Here is a 20171-nt window from a genome sequence, read left to right on the forward strand (position 1 = left end):
CACTCCAATGGATGGTTGGCATTTTACTGAAATATACAGTGGGCAGATCTCTCATTTTCACACAAGCAATCTAGCACCTTTATTGGAGTGAGTGCAACTGAAAATCATCAGGGCACCAAAATGTCAAACTTATGCCAAAACGCTCCAATGTTTAATATAATTTAATTCAAAGAGGCGTCCAGCAATTTTAAAAGGAATATTTCAGAGGACTTAGAGCTCTGCATCTTTATTGATGTTCATCCTTTCAAGTGTAAGCACTGCAGGAGGTGCCTTTTAAGCTGTGTGCAGCATGTAATCAGAAATGCAGGCTTACCTTACTTAATAAACACTGTTTTCAAGAAGCTGCTTTGTGTCCATGCATCTGGTTATTGTACAGCTAAGTCATTTCTTACCAACATGTGTGCACTGAGGTGCTCTGCTGTCAAATTTAATTCGTGGTTTCTCTCCTTAAGATGATTCAGCTGCTCCTGAAGGACTTGCCGCTCCACATTTTTCTCTGCGTAACAAAAACAATTTACCAATTGTATTACTAAAAGTCACATAAGCCTATTTTATCCTTTCTCCTCACAACATAAGGCCATTTCCCACCTCCTGCACACTGAGTCTGGAAAGCTTTGCAGCTTTTGCATTTTTAAAAACATGAACAAAATTGGAGCAGTCAGGTTTGTTTCTTTTTTTGAGTTCATCTCAACTACAACTGTCTCTGCAATGCACAATTGTACATTGTTCGAGGCGATTTAAGAGTACTAACAAAACAGGAGCATGCAAAGCAATGACAGTAAAATCAGGAAGGCAAATACATAAAGAGACAAAGATCAGCCAGAGAGATAGGATAAAAGCAAGATGCATGGCATGAGAAAAAAATTCTCAACAAAATCAGAATGAACCAAGGTGGCAATATTTTGAGAAAATAAGAAATCAGTGGAACAGGAAGATGTAAGAAATATTGCTACATTCTTAATGCTTTATTTTACTTTCTTCACTCGACATTTTTTTCTCCAAACTCTTTTATATATTGCTTTCTTTCTTCTTGATCTTAAATCCTTTTCAACATGGCACTTAACATTATTGTACAAAACTCGTGCTTTGAAAACAGTCCTTAATATAACAACAGCAACAGCCTACAGTTATATATGGTGTTTAACTTATGAAAACATCCCATGCACTTCACAGATAAGTAATCACACGAAAACTGACACTGAGCCAAAGGAATTATTAGGACGGGCGAGTAAAGGTTTGGTCAAAGAGGTAGACCTGAAGGAATGTCTTAAAGGAAGAGAGAGGTTGAGGGGGGAAGAGGTTTGGGGAGAGAATTCCTAAGCTTTGGGCGGAGGCAACTGAAGGCGCAACATTCAGTGGGTTTGGACAGGCCAGAATTGAAGGAACGCTTAAAGGGTTGTAAGGCTGGACGAGATTACAGAGAAAGGGAGGGATGATGAGGCTACTAATAAATTTGAACAAGAGAATGAAATTTTTAAATTTAAGGTGTGGTAGACTGGGAATAAATGTTGGCGAGGCAAGTACTGGGATGAAGGTTGAGCAGGACTTGTGCGAGTTAGGGTACATTTAAGATCTGTCTCCAGATATTGAGCCTGAAATTCCATGGAGTGGCCTCGGAGAGGGGAGGGAGCTGTCGTGTCTCAGAAGAGTGGGTCGGGCATCAGGGGGGAGGGGGTGGGTTGGGTCAGGGTCTCGGGAGAGATTGGGTCACGTTTCGGGGTGGGGGGTGTCAGATCAGGCATTGTGGGGAGGATTGGGTCTCAAGAGGGGTTGGCGGGTCAGGTCTCTGGGGGTGGTCGCGTCAGGCCTTGGGAGGTTGGGTCAGGGTCTCGTGGGGAGTGGGTTCGGGCCTCAGGGAGGATTGGGTCAGGTTTCGGGGGATGGTCGGGTCAGGCAATGGCAGGGGGGGTCGGGTTGGGCCACAGGGGGCTGGTTGGGTTGGGGTCTCGGTGGGGGGGGGGTGAGTCAGCTCTCGCAGGGGCGGAGGGGGTGGGTTGGACCTCAGGGTGGGGGGTGGTGGCAGTGTAAGTCTGTGGTCAGGCCTTGGGGGGTGAGTACCGATGGAGTGGGGGGGGAAAAAGAGTCCTTAGGGAGGTGCAGGATTTCTGTGAGGTGGGGAATCCAGTGGCATGGTGGGTTCCCATGGTGGGGGAATTGCCTGGGGAGTGGCGCGAGTTCCGTGGGGCGGTGGGGGGGGGGGGGGGGGGCATGGGGGTCCCTGTGAGTGGGAGAATCCCTTGGATGGAGGAGATGCCTTGGTGGAGGGGGGAGAATTCTGTGGGGGCAATCCCATGGGGGAGGAATCCCTTGGCGGGGGGAGAGTCTTTGTGAGAGTGGGGAGTCTGACAGGGCTGTAGGTAGTGTCCCATGGAGGGTTGGTGTGGGTCTGTACAATAGTTACCCAGAAGTTAGAAGTGGTTTTAATCCTTCTAACTTTTTCTGGGTAACTGTTGATGTAACAGTTGGAATCATCTGAAGTTTGTGATTTAAATCACATTTTTGGATGGTTCCCATTGTAGGACAATTGCCCAAAAGAAGTTTGCATTTCCCAGGCAATTTCTGTGCAAACCTCACCTGGGAACTTCCAGGATGGGGGTTTCCCAGCGCATCCTTTGGGTACCCCCCCGTTACACTGCCCTGAAGCTCAGAGGTTACAGACCAATGTTGTTGAGGGGCAGGATGCAAATGAGAAATAGGAGAGAACCAAGGATAGATCTTTGGGGGACTCCAGAGGTAATGGTGCAACGACAGGAAGACAAGCCATTGCAGAAGATTCTCTGGCTATGACTGGAAACAATTGAGGACACTGTCACTCGGTTGGTCAATGGAGGGAAAAGGTAAAACTTGCATTTATATAGCGCCTTGCATACCACAGGACTTCTCAAAGTGCTTTACAGCCAATGAAGCATTTTTGAAGTGTAAAAAATAATGGAGGCAGCCTTCAATCTCATTAGACAATAGATTGTCCTGTGGCAGTCAACTGTCAAGCATCGGCTAGTGTGGCTCAGGTGCCCCACTCTGACCTGGCAGACTCTGCCACATTTGCTACAGAGGAATCCAGTGTGCTGAGAAGGTGCAGGATTCACTGGCCTCTGTTTTCTCAGGGCCCTCTTCTCGGCCATTTGAGCTTTTCGTTTCTGCTTGCCTCTTCCAATGCCCCTCCAAATAGTCAGTCTCCAGATATCACGGTTGTTAGCAACTGTCTCCCAGTTGTCAGTGTCGATGTCCACCATATTCATATCTTGCTTATAACTGGTCTTGTGGCAGAGGTATGGATGCCCAGGAGGTCATGACCCAGTGGTCAATTCACCATGCAGAAGGTCTTTGGGTATACAGCTGTCATCCGTCCAATGAACGCGGCTGAGTCAGCCCAGATGTCGTTGTCTTAGCAATGAGTGTATGCTGACAGAATTAGCATGCTCCAGCTCCGAGTTGGTGACCTTGTCCTGCCAAGAGCTGTTGAGGATACATCTGAGACAGTGAAGGTGGAAACTATTCAGCCTTTCTCCTGTTTACCATATGTTGTCCAGGTCTCACTACTTTAGAGAAGTGCACTGAGGATGCAGGCTTGATAGACTCACAATTTGGTGTTCCCAGTCAAATTTCTGTTGTTCTACAGTTTTAAACATGGATATAGTAGCTGCAGCTTTTGCAATGTGTGTGTTGACTTCAGCATCAAGTAATAGATTGCTGGTGACTGGGGAGCCTAGATGTGTGAAACTATTCACAACCTTCAACATCGTATTGCTAATGCTGATAGATGACAGTGTGGTAACATCCTGGACCATGGCATTTATCTGCCTGACACTGCTGGTCAAACCAAACTCTTTACAGGCATGAGAGCGCCTGTGCATTTGCCGCTGCAGCTGTTCCTCAGTATGGAGTGTTAGTGCAGCATCGTCAGCATAGAGCAACTCTCTGATGAGGACTTGCAACACCTTTGTCTTGGATCTTAGGTGAGCAAAGCTGGACAGCTTTCCGTCAGTTCTGGCATGTGAATAGACACCCTCTGTAGATAACCTGAAGGCATATGACAACAGCAAAGAGAAGAATATGTCAAAGAGCATCAGTGCCAGAACACAACCAAGTTTTACCCCACTGCAGACCTCAAAGGGTTCCAATGTTGCACCGTCATAGCTGACCTTACCTATCATGTTGTCCTGAATAGAGGAGAGCACATTGAGCAGCTTCAGCTGTCAGCCAATTTACTCCAGCAGCTTAAATAGATCGCCTCTGTTCACATAGTTGAATGTCTTGGTGAGATTGATACAGGCAATATATAGTAGTCTCCTTTGTTCACGGCATTTCACTTGTAGCTGCTGGATTGAGAAGTTCATGTTAATTGTAGATCTTTCGGTTCTGAAACCGCACTGAGATTCGAGCTAGCTGCGTTCAGCCAGGATCTGCAATCTGGCAAGGGCAATATGGGTAAATGCTCAGCAGAGCAATGCCTCAATAGTTTTTACAAATACTGCATTTTCCCTTGTTCTTGTACAGGGTCACAATCTTTGTATCATGCATATGCTGAGGCAATGCCCCCTACCTCCTGTTGAGACAGTGAAGTTTGTGCAGATGCTGCAGGAATGCTGCTTTCCCCTGCTTGATAAGTTCAGGCGGTATTAGTATCAACACCTGCAACTTTACCCATGGCAAGCGAGTAAATAGCTTTGCTAAGCTCCTCCACTCTGGGTTCAATATCCAGCTCTGCCATGACCGACAGGCTTTCTATAATATAGCTTCCTCAACAACATTATTCTCCCTAGAGTACAACTTAAGGTAGTGTTCAACCCACCTCTCCAACTGTTTACTGCAGTCGGTGATGGCCTCCCCACCTTTGTTTTCAATGGAGCCATTTTCTTTGCTGATGGACCTGTTGTCTTTTTGACACCTTCATACATGCCCCTAGCATTCTCTGTGTAAAAGGGCATCTGGATATTCTGGCAAAGCTGTACCCAGTAGTCTTTGGCACACTACCTGGCAGTTCATTGGGTTTTATTTTGGAATCACTAGGGGCTGCTCAGTTTTCTTACTTGGAACTCTCTTGTAATTAATGAGAGCAGACTGCTTGGCTTCAAAGATATGTTCCATCACAGTAATGTCAGCCTTGATTTTTCTTCTCTTGCTTCCCATATATTGAGATTGTGATTTTGTAGGTAGTGTCTTGAATTATGTTCCATTTTGCTTCTCCACTCTGGGTGGTGTTATGAGCTCGGTCGAGACCAGTAATATTTTTTTCAAAAAAAAAATCCGAATTCCAGTTATTTACTGAAAGGATGAAAGCACAAGATTCCACAGTTGAAACAAAAGAATTTTTACCATACAAGAGTCGAACAAAGCAAACACTAAATACTATCTTGAGTAACCATCCATACTCTAAAACTCAGAATCAGCATAAATTAATCATGAATTTACAGGCAAATTGTGGTTCATTATAAACTATAAATTATACATTAAATGGCACATGCAACTGAAATGGACCTTATTAATTGGTGCAGCAGTCCACTCAGCATGTATGTCATCAACCCCAGTCAGAAAGTTCTTCAAAACTCTGTCTTCCTGGCAAAGAATTTCAAGTTCTTCTTTTTCTAGGGTTTAGCCTGATCCCCAGCCGATAGCAGAACACAACCAACTCGAGTTCCACTGACATGGTCATCACCAAGAATGGCAAACTTCTGCAGAACCTCCTTGATTCTGTTTACGACGATCTGGATGGTGTAGATCCACCAATGTTATCTTCAAGTAACAGGAACAGCTGGAGCAAATGTATATTTGCCTATTCTCAACTTCTGGATTTAGCCTCTGTCTTCTTCAACCTGCCTGTGCTGCACCACTGGAATCACCAGCTGAACTCTGATGGCTCTGTGTCCTTTTCATATGGTTTCAACCAGTTTCAGTACCCTCAAGAGTTTTGGTTTCCAATCTCAATTTCAGTTTCCTTAGAAACTCGAAGAGTCAGTTTCCTTTCTCAGTTTTCCTTTTTGGTTTCCGTTTTCAATTATGAAGTCTCAAAAAATACAAGCTTTAAAACCACTGATTCCATCACAGTGGGAATGCAGGAAACTGGCTGTTCAATCGAGTCATGGAGCTGTGGGTTTTTATCTGGGTAAGCAGTGCAGCTGACATTAATACGAGGACGACATTTCTGCTTTGAATGAAAAAACTTCAAGGGGTGCATCCTCACCCTAGTGCACACCAGGGAGTGATTGTTATAGTAGCTGTGCGTATTGAGAATGCAGGTCAGAGAGTCATGCCTGGTGAAGATTAGGTCCAGCCAATCTTGAATATCTCCAGAACACCTTGCGGTGTGGTTTGTTCTGAAAGGAGGTGTTCATCACACAAAGCTTGTGGTAACAGCATAACTCAAGTGCTGTAGTCTCTAGCCATTCTCATTTATCATTCCCAGGCCATGATGTCTCAGGCAGGAGGGCCATGCCTCATGTTCTGTGCCCACTCCTGCACTGAAATCCCCCAGTAGGTAAATCTGTTTTGACTTAGGGATTCTGCTGGTAGCAGTGTCAGACTCCTTCAAGAACTGGGTCTTTTACCTCTGTCGTGGAGCACAACATTGGATCATAGATACTCCTGAGGTTAACTGGCCCTGTTTGAGTTGAGAGGCGGGTGGAGAGATGGAGGGGGGGGTGGGTCTAACACCGTGAGTAGCAAGTTCCTTACAGCAAAGCCTACACCCTAGTCATGTGTTTCCTCTGAACTTGTCCACTGCCAGATGAACATATAATGATTTTTCTTTCAGTGACCTGCACTCAGCAAGCCTTGTCTCCTGCAGGGAAGCTATGTCGCTATTCAGCCTGTCAAGTTCCACGTTGATCACAGCTGTCTTGTGTACGTTATTGACCAGCTGCAAGTCGTCTGTCAGTCCTGTGCACATGGTTCTGATGTTCCAGCTTGCTAATGGAAGAGTTGGCATTTTTTTTTTGTTTGTTTGCCTGGTGCACCTATTGAAGCAGTTGGGCTGATGCGGGTCAGCACCTTGCTAGTCAGGGGCTGCCAGACTTGAGGTGAGTGGTGGCTGACCGGTGGGGCAGGATGGTCCTTCCCACCATCGGAGACAGTCCTGTTCTCTACACAAACCGAGTTGTGTTTATCACTCATAACTGCTGCTTCCTGTGTTGTGTTAATGCTCTGCCGCAAAACTGGAGTGTCCTTTTCCAGGGCACAATCAAGACTCTGGCTGCCCAAATGTCAGACACCCCCCTCGACCACCCTGTTTGAATTCAAAGGAATGCAAAGCACACTGTTTGGCACCGGCTCAGTAGTAGGATTTGCCAGAAAGTTGACACTTTTGGACGTCAGTCTGTCTTTGGCTCTACTCCAGATTTTTGGTCTCCTTTAGCCTTCAACTCTTCCATGGAATCGAAAAGGCAGTGGAGCTGTTCACCTGTAGCTGGGAATTGGGTTGAGTGCCAAGGTGCATCCACGTCAGTGGGCCTGCACACCGCACATCTGGGGGGCCAAGCCTCCTCCAAATTCCTCTTAAGCTTTAGCCTGGGGCTGCAAGGGACCCAGTTTCTGTGTGTTGCCACAAGAAGGCACAGCTGAGGACTTGCTGATGGAGGGGCTGTGAACTGACAAGGAGACACACATTTGGCTCTCTTTTTCACATTGCTGCTAGCTAGTGCTATAGGCTGAAAATGAGAAGCAAACTAGTACATAAAAGTGGAAAGCACGTGAACTCTCTTCAGCCACATCTGCATCACATCATCACTTTTGTAATGTAGAAAACATGACAGCCAATTTGTATGCACTAAATTTCCACAAACAGCAATGTGATAATAAGCAGGTAGTCTGTTTTTGTGATGTTGAATGACGGATAAATATTGGCCAGGATATCAGGAAGGGCTTCCCTGTTTCCCTTTAATATAGTGCCATGGGATCTTTAAGAGACACCTGAGAGGGCTGTTGGGCCTTGATTTAACATCACATCCAAAAGACAGCAGTTCTGATAATGGAGCACTCCCTCAGTCAGCCTTGATTTTTATGCTGAAGCCCTGGTGAGGGACTTGAACCCACAAAAAAGACACAGAAACTGGGTCCCTTGCAGCCCCAGGCGAAAGCTTAAGAGGAGCTTGGAGGAGACCCCCCCACCCCCACCCCTCAACCAAACAAACTTGAAAGGACAAAAAGCAGCAAATATTCAGAGCTCCTAGTTTATGCTCAGGCAGGGACAGAAATCCAATTAGAGAAGCTCAGGCCTGGAGTTTTGAGAAAGATGGGCATGGATTTGGGAGGCAACCACACTGTTGGAGAATCTTCTCCTTGAGTTCTCTGCCCAAAGGCAGATCCAACGCACAGCGTCACACTCTCCACCACACATAGGGCAAGAAGGCAGGGAATTGAACCCCATGCTGTTGGCACAAATCTGATCCACACCAGCTATTGGGCCAAATAAGCCAGCCCCCAAAGGAATCTGAGGTGCTGTGGCAACATGCACATTGTAGCCTGAAGCTTTGGATAGTGATGGTAGAGGCTCCAATTCCTTTCCATCACCTGGTTGACCAGGAATCTCTCCCACTCTTACTGATTGCCAGTGGCATTTGTTGGAAGGATTTGCAAGTTGATACTCAAACTGTTTGACCACGTTATGAAGGCACCTTGGTCATCAAGTCCTGGAGTGAGACTTGAACCCAGAGCTTCTGGCTCAGAGGCAGGGATACTCCCACTGCACCACAAGACTTCCCTGTTAGAGAATATAAATAAGTTTTTGCAGCTTGTAACTGAATCCAAGGCAATGACTAATGCAAGGATTATGAGTAACATAAAGCGCAGCATGTATGGGTAAAAAATAATGAGCCTAAGAAAACAGTATGTGTTTCTGCCCACTGCCTTTCTGAAGTTCAAGATAACACATCTTGAATAAATAGTAGAGAAAGCAGAATCTTAAGATTTTAACTCGTTTATTAACAGCTGCACAGGAAGGTATTCAGGAGAGATATATATTATGAAAGATAGGTGACCACTGTCTAAAAGGATGATAATTTTAGCCAATCTAAAAAAGATGAGGTCCCGTTTGTGCATGTTCAGCAATCTACTTGATGACCTAAAGTAATAAGATTCCATTAAAATTAAACTCAATTATCTAAATGTCACAAGCTAAAATTTGATGACTGAAGTGAACTGTAAAAGTCACATATCTGACCATATGTGAGCAATGACATGACTGTAAAGAGGGGAAAAAGCTCTTTGTTATCTGTCACTTTGGGAAAATAGAAGAAGCACTGAACTCAGCCCAAGTATCGCAAGTGTGTGTGTGTGCAATCAACTGCTGAATTATGGGTTGCATTAGAATTGGTTTGATAAGACGATTGGTAACTATCTATTAATTATGTTCACGTGGTCTTTTAACCAATAAAGAACTGACATCTCATGAATTAATTAGAACCAGAATGTAACAAATATGCTCAAAGACTTTGGAGAGGAGAGGGAGGTTGGAGATCAGGTTGTAGTTTGCAAGGGGAGAGGGGACAAGGGTGGATATTTTAAGGAGGGAGGGGATGGTGGCAGATTTGAAAAGAAAGGAGACAGTACCCGGCGAGAGGGAAGGTATTGTTTACACTATCAGTTGGCATGGGGACTAAAAAGGTCAGCAGTTTAGTGGGTATAGGGTTGAGAGAGCAGGAGTTAGGTCCCACAGACAAGATGAGCTTGGAGAGGATATGAGGGGACATAGAGCAACATTTTCTCCCCATCGGGGGGAATGTGTGGGAGCGGGCATGGGCGGGTGGGTTCCCGATTGGCACCCCCAGTTGGGGACGGGCCGCCATTTTATGTGGGTGGGCCAATTCAGGCCCGCCCAGCGTGACGTCCGCCAGGAAGCGCTATGCACTCCCTGTGCGGACGGGGGTGGGGATTCCCTAAGCCGGGAGCGCGCTCTTTCGCGCATACGCACGAAAGAGCGCACAGATCTCCCTGAGGCAAAGTGCCATCTCAGGGAGACCAGCTCAGGTTTGAAACATTGAATAAAGATTAGAAAAAAAATTACTGACATGTCCCCTCTGTACCACTGTCATCCCGCTCGCCAACCGGAAGATGCAGCCAATGGTAAAACCAGAAAAAGATGCAAATTTAGGGCTAGGGTGGGGTGATCTTTTCAGGGAGAAGGGAGAGAGACAGCGAGACAAATTAGCAATTTTAATTATCCTTAACCATAACTAATTTTCCTTTTTTCTTCACAATTTTTAAATTGTCTTTTCATTCTGAGTTTCTTTTTCTCACTGTTGTTCTTACTTCCCCCGTGATTAGTAAGCTGCGCGCTTTTCGTTTTGTTGTTGATCATACTTTGATAACATAATGGAACAAATGGAGCTAATATCCACAAATTCAGTGTTATTAAGGACTGGTAAAAGGGCATTTCAAGATGGAAAAGATTGGAAGCCATTTTTCTCTGGTATTTTAAATATGCAGATGTGTGTAATTACCCCTGAGCTCCATCTTTATGTACACAATTAATGGCATAACTAGAAACAGAAATGTAACTACTGCAGCCAATCTGAAGTGTTTCCAAAGCCATTAATCATTCTCACTATTTCACGGGCTGTCAGAAGGCTTGGTTCTAATCAGGAATAATACAATAAAATGAATTAGCATTTGGTGACACAAAAATTTTTTTGTTCCCCAACAAATGTTTTGGCACTCTGACATTATTCACTGATTCTCTCAAAGTGAAGGATCGAACATGTCAGTCAAACGTACAGTGTGGTCTTCCAGCTGCATGTGGGGTCATTGCAATTTTCCTCTTACAACGATGTAGTTTGAAACTTCTTCTCATGCCTGTCAAAAATGGATTATAAATGACTTCACTACAATCTGGGGATCAAACATGTGGAGGACAGGCCCCCTGAGGGGTAAACTCTGGCCGATGTAGACTATCACTGAGCATTTCCTTGCTTTCCCTGAAACTCCCAACTGAACGGCTGGAATCCTGTTGAGGCATTGGGGGTCTTGCCTGCCGGCTGGAGAGCTGGCGAGACACTCGCGCTGCCTCTTTTTGGGAAGGCCCACCGAACCATGAGCCAATCAGATAGTGGTGAGGCCAGCAGCGGGCCTTCCCCTGGAATCAAGGCTGCAGGGCAAAAGTCCCACTTACTGAGAGCTGCTGCCCAGAGGCTGGCTGCTCTTTTTTAAAATTCATTTATGGGATGTGGGCATCGCTGGCTATGCCATCATTTATTGCCCATGCCTAATTGCCCTTGAGAAGATGGTGGTGAGCTGCCTTCTTGAACTGTTGCAGTCCATGTGGTGTAGGTACATCTACAGTGCTTTTAGGAAGGGAGTTCCAGGATTTTGACCCAGTGACAGTGAAGGAACGGGGATATAGTTCCAAGTCAGGATGGTGAGCGGTTTGGAGGGGAACTTCCAGGTGGCGGTGCTCCCATGTGTCTGGCGCCCTTGTCCCTCTAGATGGTAGTGGTCATGGGTTTAGAAGGTGCTGCCTATGGGGCTTTTGGAGTTCCTGTAGTACATCTTGTAGATGGTACACACAGCTGCCACTTGTTGTTGGTAGTGGAGGGAGTGAATGTTTGCTGATGTGGTGCCAATCAAGTGGACTGCTTTGTCCTGATGGTGTCAACCTTCTTGAGTTTTGGAGCTGCACTCATCCAGGCAAGTGGAGAGTATTCCATCACACTCCTGGCTTGCGCCTTGTAGATTGTGGACAGGCTTTGGGGTGTCAGAAGGTGAGTTACCCACCACAGAATTCCTAGCCTCTGACCTGCTCTTGTAGCCACGGTATTTATATGGCTAGTCCAGTTCAGTTTCTAGCCAATGGTAACCCCCAGGATGTTGATAGTGAGGGATTCAGCAATGGTAATGCCATTGAGGAGCAATGATTAGATTCTCTCTTGTTGGAGAAGGTCATTGCCTGGCACTTGTGTTGCGTGAATGTTACTTGCCACTTGTCAGCCCAAACATGGATATTGTTCAGGTCTTGCTGCATTTGGACCTGGATCGCTTCAGTATCTGAGGAGTTGTGAATGGTACTGAACATTGTGCAATCATCAGCGAACTTCCCCACTTCTGACCTTATGATGGAAGGAAGGTCATTGATGAAGCAAATGAAGTTGGTTGGGCCTCAGACACTACCCTGAGGAACTCCTGCAGTAATTTCCTGGAACTGAGATGATTGACCTCCAACAACCACAACCACCTTCCTTTGTACTAGGTGTGACTCCAACCAGTGGAGCATTTTCCCCCTGATTCCCATTGACTCCAGTATTGCTAGGGCTGCTTAATGCCACACCGGTCAAACGCTGCCTTGATGTCATGGGCATTCACTCACACCTCACGAGTTCAGCTCTTTTGTCCTTGTTTGGACCATGGTTGTAACGAGGTCAGGAGCTGAGTGACCCTGGCGTAACCCAAACTGAGCAGGTTATTCTTAAGCAAGTGCTGCTCAATAGCACTCGTTCCATCACTTTACTGATGATTGAGAGTAGACTGATGGGGTGGTAATTTGCCGGGTTGGATTCGTCCTGCTTTTTGCCCCCAGATGTTAGTAAGGAGGACTTTGCAGGGTCAATAGGGCTGGATTTGCTGCTGTTGTTTCCAGTGCCTTGGTCAATTGCAGGTTGTCCATCCAGTTTCATTCCTTTGTATTGACTTTTTAGCTGTTTAATACAACTGAGTGGCTTGCTAGGCCACTTCAGAGGGCATTTAAGAGTCAACCACATTGCTGTGGGTCTGGAGTCCCATGTAGGCCAGACCAGGTAAAGGGCATTAGTGAACCAGATGGGTTTTTATGACAATCAACAATGTTTTCATGGTCATCACTAGATTTTTATTGAACTTAAATTTCGCCATCTGTCCGGTGGGATTCAAACCTGGGTTCCCAGAGCATTACCTTGGGTCTCTGGAATACTAGTACATGTAGTGACAATACCACAACACCAACACCTCCCCACTGTACTCAGCAGTGCCACTGGGGAGGTCTTGGCTGCTGCCGGAAGGACAGGCACCAGGGTCCAGCAATTGTGGAACAATCCAGGCCACAGATAAGTAGCATTGTGTTGGCGGGGGTGGTGCACAATTTCATGTGATGGAAGTCACGGGAAGAGTGGTGCAGGGGTGTCGGCAGCAAGGGCAGGAGGATGGTTCTCAGCGGATCCCCCCTTCTCTTCCCAATGTCCAGTATCCTGATCAGGCACTGAATGCCTTTAATTGAGGGACCAGCTGGAGGTGACAAGCTGGTTGCACAGTTTTAACATGACAACAGGCCCACCTGCAGTTGGGTTAATATCAGAGGCAGCTGGATGAGGCCCTAACTGGTCATTAATTGGCCACTTGAGAGCCTCATTAGGCAGTGGGGCTGGATGGTCAACCCTGGGCCTCCCCACGGGGAGGCTGTGGCATAATGGTATTGTCACTGGACTAGTAATCCAGAGACCCAGGATACTGATCTGGAGACCCAGGTTCAAATTCCACCATGGCAGATACTGTAATTTGAATTCAATAAAAATCTGGGCCTTCCCACCTGGAACTTAATTCTGCTGGTGGTGGAAAGGCAGCAGGGTTCATGTACCCGACCATCCCACCTAATTACATGTCTTTTCCTGCCTCCAAGCAGATGATTCCGCCCAATATATCTGAATCTACGCATGCAGAATACTGAAATGTTGCACCTGCGCTATCAGTCACTTCCACTTGATCAGGACTAGCTCTCATTTTCTAAACAAAAGTGCTGAGAAGTGGGACCGCTTTCTGTGATCTGACAAGAAGTGAAATCAGGCAAAGTGTAGTTTTTTGGTAGACCAGGGACTCGGGAGTCAGAAGTCCAGTGCCTGAAATGAATGCTTGGATCCCTGCAGAAGTAAATTCTTGGATCCCAGCAGGAGTCAATGCAGGAGATAAAACTGGTAAGACATTGAGCAGTGCGAAAGTGCTTTGAACTTTCACACATTCTATGCAAAACACCACCCTAAGCGCTACACATATTTTTAAGTTGTAATTTGTCAACATGGGCTAAATAAAGTCACGTAAAGCATCATTAAAAGCATGCTCTGTAACTGATGCTATTGTGCTTTATTTTTAAATATGCAAAATTGCGCTTTCAACCCTGTTCCAAGCTCTAACATAGCATTGGTTCCGTTACACCAGGCTGAAAAAAGTCTTGAAAATAGTAAGTAATCCTTAGCAAAAAAAAAACAAAGGGGATGGAATACCCTGCCAGAAACAGTGGGCTGAATGCTGTGGAGGCAACCAGGGTCTCGGCCACCAGCTGAAGAGCCAGTGAGATCCCCTCGTCACCTCTTAAGGCCCGCCCCATCATGTGCCAATCAGGCACTTGACAGGCCAATGGCGGGCCTTCCTCAGGATCAAGGGCCACAGAGGTGGAAGTCCAGCCCACCGAGAGCTGCCAGCCAATCAGAGGCCGCAGCTTGATTGAATGGCAGTGCCACTGGGGAGGTTATGACACCAACCTGAGGCCTAGGATCGAGGATGGACCCAGACATAAAAGTGAGTGATGGCAGGAGAGGGTTCGCAAGGTGGGGGTTGTGGGGGAGGGATGGGGACGGGTGTCAGCAGCAAGTGGTTCTCAGCAGGCCCCACCCCCTTCCCGATTACTAGTCTTTTGATCAGGCACTGAGTGCCTTTGAATGATGGTCCCCACCCTCCTACCTACCTTCCTACCTCCCCACCTCTGGGAGCCCAATAGAAAAATCGACAGAGTTTGATTGTCATGCTCCCCAGATGGTGAGCCTCTGCCCGCCGCTGGGTTATTACAAGTGGCGGTGGGATAAGGCCCTTGGTGGCCATTAATGTCCATGTCCCTTCCTGCCACGTCGTGACCTGTCCTGTCCTAACTTATTTGGAGTGGAGTTGAAAAGGCGGTGGGAGCCCCCACCCGATTAAGTGCCCCCCTGCTACCAAACCCACCACAGGGGAGGGCACAAGATTCCGCCCCACGGTGGAAGCAGAGTCTATAATAGGCTTTAAAGAAAGAGTGGAAAAATACCTGAGAAAGAACAACTTTATGCAAGGAAATGTGGACTAAATAGTTAACTTTTACAGATAAGTGGTGCAGATGTAATGAGCAGAATGTGCTGTAAAACTCTAAAGGAGCCATTTTAATTTGAGGCAGAAGCAGGCAGCCGCTAACAGGAGCTCATCTGCTTGTCGTCACCAACATGAAGTCCCAGTCATTTGAGGCCCAAGCCTCATTCACATCCTTCCAGTGAACTGAGTGCCAAGTGGTTGCCTTGTTGCACCTCACTTGTTGTGGCATAGGGGAAAATTAACTGGCTCCGAGGCTGAACTAACTGACAGTTGGAACCTGGAAGGGGAGGGGGTGTGGAGAAGAAGTGCCTTGGGCAGCTGGCAGCAGGAGGAGCATTCCAAATACTAAACATTTCTTAGACTATTTTTCTGAGCGACCTTCAGCAGCTCCTTTAAGAATCCATGATCAACGTCTATTAGCAATATACGCAGCATGTGTGGTGCATGCACTCCACTTATTTGTACTTCTTGTACTCCAAAGTTATAATCGGTGATATTGGAATCCGATTTCCAGTTTATAAATGGACTCCCACCTGAAACAGGCAGACACTCTAGTCGCCCATCTCAGGACCCTATCCAAGAAGACAGTTGCTGCAACTCCACTGAACTGACCCACTGCCGTTTTCAGGCCACTATCACCCTATTTATGTCGAGTGGAGTGAACTAAAGCTGACCCTTTTGATTCTAAAGTGCTATGGTTTCCAGAAAAATGCACTACTTCAATTTAAAAAAGGAGAATCCTGTAGACATTGCAGTTACATCCAAAGTGGTCTGCAAGTTTAGTTCAGTTGAACTCTTCTTTTATCCTCACCTTCAATGTATTCTTGGTAGGCTTCAAGAACACCTGTAACTCCCTGCCATTTTGGTCGCTGATCCATTTCATCCTGGCTGTCCAGTTCCTCAGCCTGAGGGTTAACTTGTTTGTTCTGATCCAAACCCTCGAGCACTTGCTGTTTCGGTACATCACACAGTGATGAACTCTGAGCCGGTGAGCTGCAATGCATATCATTCTGCCAATTGCCCACTGAAAAGTTAATGAACAAAATTATATTTCAGTTAACAGATACATGCGTGGTGGATAAGTTACCACACTATTGTAGTCTGGAACAGCATATTTGGCAAAGGAAAGGATATAAAGTATTTATTGGTCACGCACCTATCTCCTGTAGATCCCAACACACCCACAAAGGCAAAATATAAAGTCTGAATTTAAAGTTATCAATTAGTTAGGAACAGGGAACCATTCTTCTGTCATCAGTTTAATGTGACTGTTAACTTCAAACTGCTTCCTATTTCTCACCAAGTTAATAAATAACTTCCACCATGTTGTGCTATAGTATAAAATGTGCACAAATTCAGTTATTTTCTGCCGTCCACAGAATGTAACAAATGGACTCCTATGTTTTGCAAAGTATCTGTGTTTACAGAAAACAGGGTCCTATCGAATTACTGTAGGTGGCAAAATGAATTTGTTGAATTGCACAATGTGTAAATGTATTGCCTGCTGAAGCCTGTTTTCAGCCTAGAACCATACAGCCATTTTCATTTCGGGGACAGCAATCCAAATCAGATAACACTGCTTTTTTACCACATTTCCCTTTCTTGTATTGGTTCAGAGGTAGACCTTTGAACTAAGTGTTAGGGCTGTGGTAAACAGTCAATATCAGAGATCTGTGCAGTAATCTGTACCCTAGGCTGACAGCGCTGTGTCAGGCACACTAATATTTGGTCTTACAATCCTCATTTTTAAAACAAACTGATTTAAATATTCTGAATTGTATCTAAAAAGTGACTTGTAATCAAGTGTACACAAAGGGTTAGATTTCAACTGTAAATGAAGAAAATAACTTGTTGTAACTGCAGTATTGGTCCCAAAATGCCTTTTATATTGATGGCATTAGTTGAAATTTGCCCTCACTGGAATTTATTACACGCTGCTGCTTCATTTTTGTTTTATGGCCCAATGTACAATTTGCAATTCCAAGGAACTTACCAGTAGTGGTACATCATGAGTCAAGAGAAAAGGGTGAGACGGCACACAATCCACTGACAATCTGAAACCGTTTTACTTTACCACGTGATGGTCATTGATAAATCCTGATCCATTAAGTAAAGGATAGCACAGTACTTGAATTCCTTCTGGTAGAAGGACAGACTTTCCTTACTGCACCACAATGAAGGGGCAGGAATAGACAAAATGCCAGCGCAACTAGCGATGTTACTTCCTCCCCATTCCCTTTCTCCTCTCATACTGGAATTTATTCCATGGGCACTGGTCGGCTTGAGGTGACTGTCTCTATGGCATTCCTCATGGTTGAGGCTGAACAGTGAATGCTGGTGATCTACTTGAAAGTAGAAGGCTACACTATCAAGCCTGGTACTACTCTTACCACATTTTCACATGTGCATGTGTTTCAGCACGTTTCTCACTCATGTTTCAGGATCATTTCTACCTCATTAACATTGCTAAACTCTGCTCCATCTCAGCTCAACTCCTGTTGAAATTCTCACCCTTGTCTTTATTATTTTGAGTATTGACTAGTCCAACGCAGTCCTGGCTGGCCCCCATGTTCTAAACTGCTTAAACTTTAAGGCAGAGGTGGATAGATTCTTGGTAAGCAAGGGAGTGATAAGTTATCGGGGGTAGGCGGGATGCAGATTTGAGGTTACTATCAGATCAGCCATGATCTTATTAAATGGCGGAGCAGGCTCGAGGAGCCAAATGGCCAACTCCTGCTCCTTGTTTGTATGTTGGTATGTTCTGCCACTCACATTTGAGATTCTCCTTAAAACCTACCTGTTAACTGCCCTAATATCGTCTTATGTGCTTAGTGCCAAATTTTGTTTTATAACACTCCTGCAATCAATTTGGAAAATTTTATTTCTTTAAAGGTGCTACATAAATACAAGTTGTTGCTGAGGCTACTTTTATTGGCCTTGCTGATGTCTCTAAGAAATCTGCTAACTCATTATAGTTCAGCGAACATGCATAGGACCTGCCTGATTTGTACTACACCATACAGTGTATTTCCAAACTGTTCCATTTGGCCAATATCAAATGTTATTTTATATTTCTTTCTTGAGGGTGATACACTTGCTCAGTTAAAATTATTTTTCCTCTACCCTTAGTCTCCCTGTCTGGCCCTGACGAGGCTGCCCCACCTACCTCTTCCCCTGGGCCTTCAGAACTGCTCCTGGTCCTGAGCGTACTTCGTGGCCACTGCTCCTGTGACTGAAAAGCTGCCAGCCCTCTGATTGGCCAGAAGCTCCTGGAGACAGAATGTTCACCTCCAAAGGTGCGGGAACCCCGATGGCAGGCAGGTAAATGCCTAATTGGGATTTAATCCCATTGGGGCTCCTGGAAATGGCTGTGGTAGGGTTGGAACTGGCTTTCTAGCCATTGCATGGTGTGGCCATTAAACTCTGCCATTGTCTGTGCCTGGGACAACACAGAGTTAAGAATAAATTAGAATTTAAATATTAATATGATGGTGTTAAATTTAACGCCGTTGTTAATAAATAAATTTTCAGCCCACAAACAGCTATGACTTGGGCTGGTGGTTTGTCCTAGCTGATAAAATGGCATTTTCGCTGTCTCCAGGACTTTTAATACAGATTGCACAATTTTATGTGGTAAGTTTGTAAACTCGGAGTTGGCTACTGAATGTCATGCAGCAACAAATTAGTTATACCATTTAACAATAGGTTAAAGAATGACACTGCCTGACCCAGCGCAATTGAACTGTATTTCCTGTTGCGTGATTGGAGAGCGGGATTGATGCCAGTCACACAATTTGCCAGGCTGAGATAGATGATGCCAGGTGGTGAGTGCCCGACAAGAGGAAAGAAAAGGTGGGGGCAGGCAGGAGGAGCGAATTGGTCTTTTTTAAATAAACCATAAACCTTACAAATAATATTCACAAGTAGGATTGCTTATCTTGACTTGCTGCATTACCTTTGGGCTGATCTGATGCTTGGTTTTTAGTGCTCTGCAACATAGACTTGTGGAACTTCTGCAAAAAGTCGTCCAGCCGTTTGATTTTTCCATTCCTGTCAGTTGCCATCCCAGATGGTTTAGCCTCATCACTGGAGGTACTGCCAGGATTTGCTGCTCCCAGCTTGTCAGATTTGTTCTCATTTACGCTGCTTGTGTGATCCTTTGACACAGTCTCCGATGCTTCTGGTGTCAGTGGCGGCCTCCGTCGCTCTGCCTGAGGCTGGGCTGGCAGGTCCTCCTGAGAGCGAGCATTTGGATTGCTGTCAGGTGGAAGCACCGAGAGACAGCTGACGTCAGCTACACCTGTCACACCAGCAGCGTCTGCAAAATAAGAACACATCATCTGTTCATTTTCTGATATCTCTATGAACGTCCGAGTTCCTTGGTGTAAATATCCTGACAGCAGCATTACTCACATCTTCCGTCAGGAGTATCATCTGGGGACGGTCTCGTTGCTTTGAATACTTGATTAAACAGCTGAGTCTAAAACCAAACCTGACACAAAATCCGGTACGGGTGCTTGCAGGGGTCAGCTCAGCAGTTGTGACAAACTTTCGCTGGATGCTGGCAATAAAGGCCAAGTTGAAATGATCTCCTTTAAGGATGATCAAAGGACTCATGTATTTTATGCCCCCAGTGAAAATTCTGCACCTTGCCAGTTTGGCTTAGGTTGGCTCAGAATTCCTGCATCTCATCAAAAATTCTCCAAACTTCAGTGATTACAGAAACAAAATCACGTTTAACATGCACAGCTGGGGACCTGCCTCGCTGAGGTAGGGACTCCAGATTGGAAGAATAATTCAATCCACTCATCAATAATAATGTAATAATGTTTACATAGTCCTAGGGAGAGATTGCTTTAATTGGCGGCAGCTTCTGGTTGGCTTCCTCTTCGCTGGTCAGATCACCCAATTAAAGCAATGGAAAAATCAACAACATTAGCTCTGCTCCTTGTTGATCAGACCCTGCCACATTCTCTGAACCCAGGCAGCAGACACCTGGGGACAAGAAAGAACTCAGCAACCCGCACTGATCTATTTCTGCCGTTAATCTCCTTCAGTAGGAAATTTAATGATGGCCAGTATGCCACATTTGATAATTGTCCTCTGCCTCATGTCTTTCGATTTTAGATGTATGTTTGATTATTGCTGGAAAATTACACAGTCCC

General features: G+C 45.6%; 1 protein-coding gene across 3 annotated transcripts in view; it reads right to left on the reverse strand.

Moving 5' to 3' along the window:
- The window catches only part of LOC144679083 (genetic suppressor element 1-like), a 330347-nt gene that overhangs the window by 6607 nt on the left and 303569 nt on the right, over positions 1 to 20171 (reverse strand). For all 3 annotated transcript variants that reach the window (XM_078539365.1, XM_078539364.1, XM_078539366.1), the window contains 3 exons: positions 18962 to 19324; positions 15818 to 16030; positions 393 to 496 (listed from right to left, as the gene is read on the reverse strand). In XM_078539365.1, coding sequence (XP_078395491.1) covers positions 393 to 496; positions 15818 to 16030; positions 18962 to 19324 — 680 coding nt within the window. The remainder of the gene's footprint in view (positions 1 to 392; positions 497 to 15817; positions 16031 to 18961; positions 19325 to 20171) is intronic.

The sequence above is a fragment of the Cetorhinus maximus genome, chromosome 3, assembly GCF_964194155.1.
Source record: "Cetorhinus maximus chromosome 3, sCetMax3.hap1.1, whole genome shotgun sequence".
NCBI classification, from domain to species: domain Eukaryota; kingdom Metazoa; phylum Chordata; class Chondrichthyes; order Lamniformes; family Cetorhinidae; genus Cetorhinus; species Cetorhinus maximus.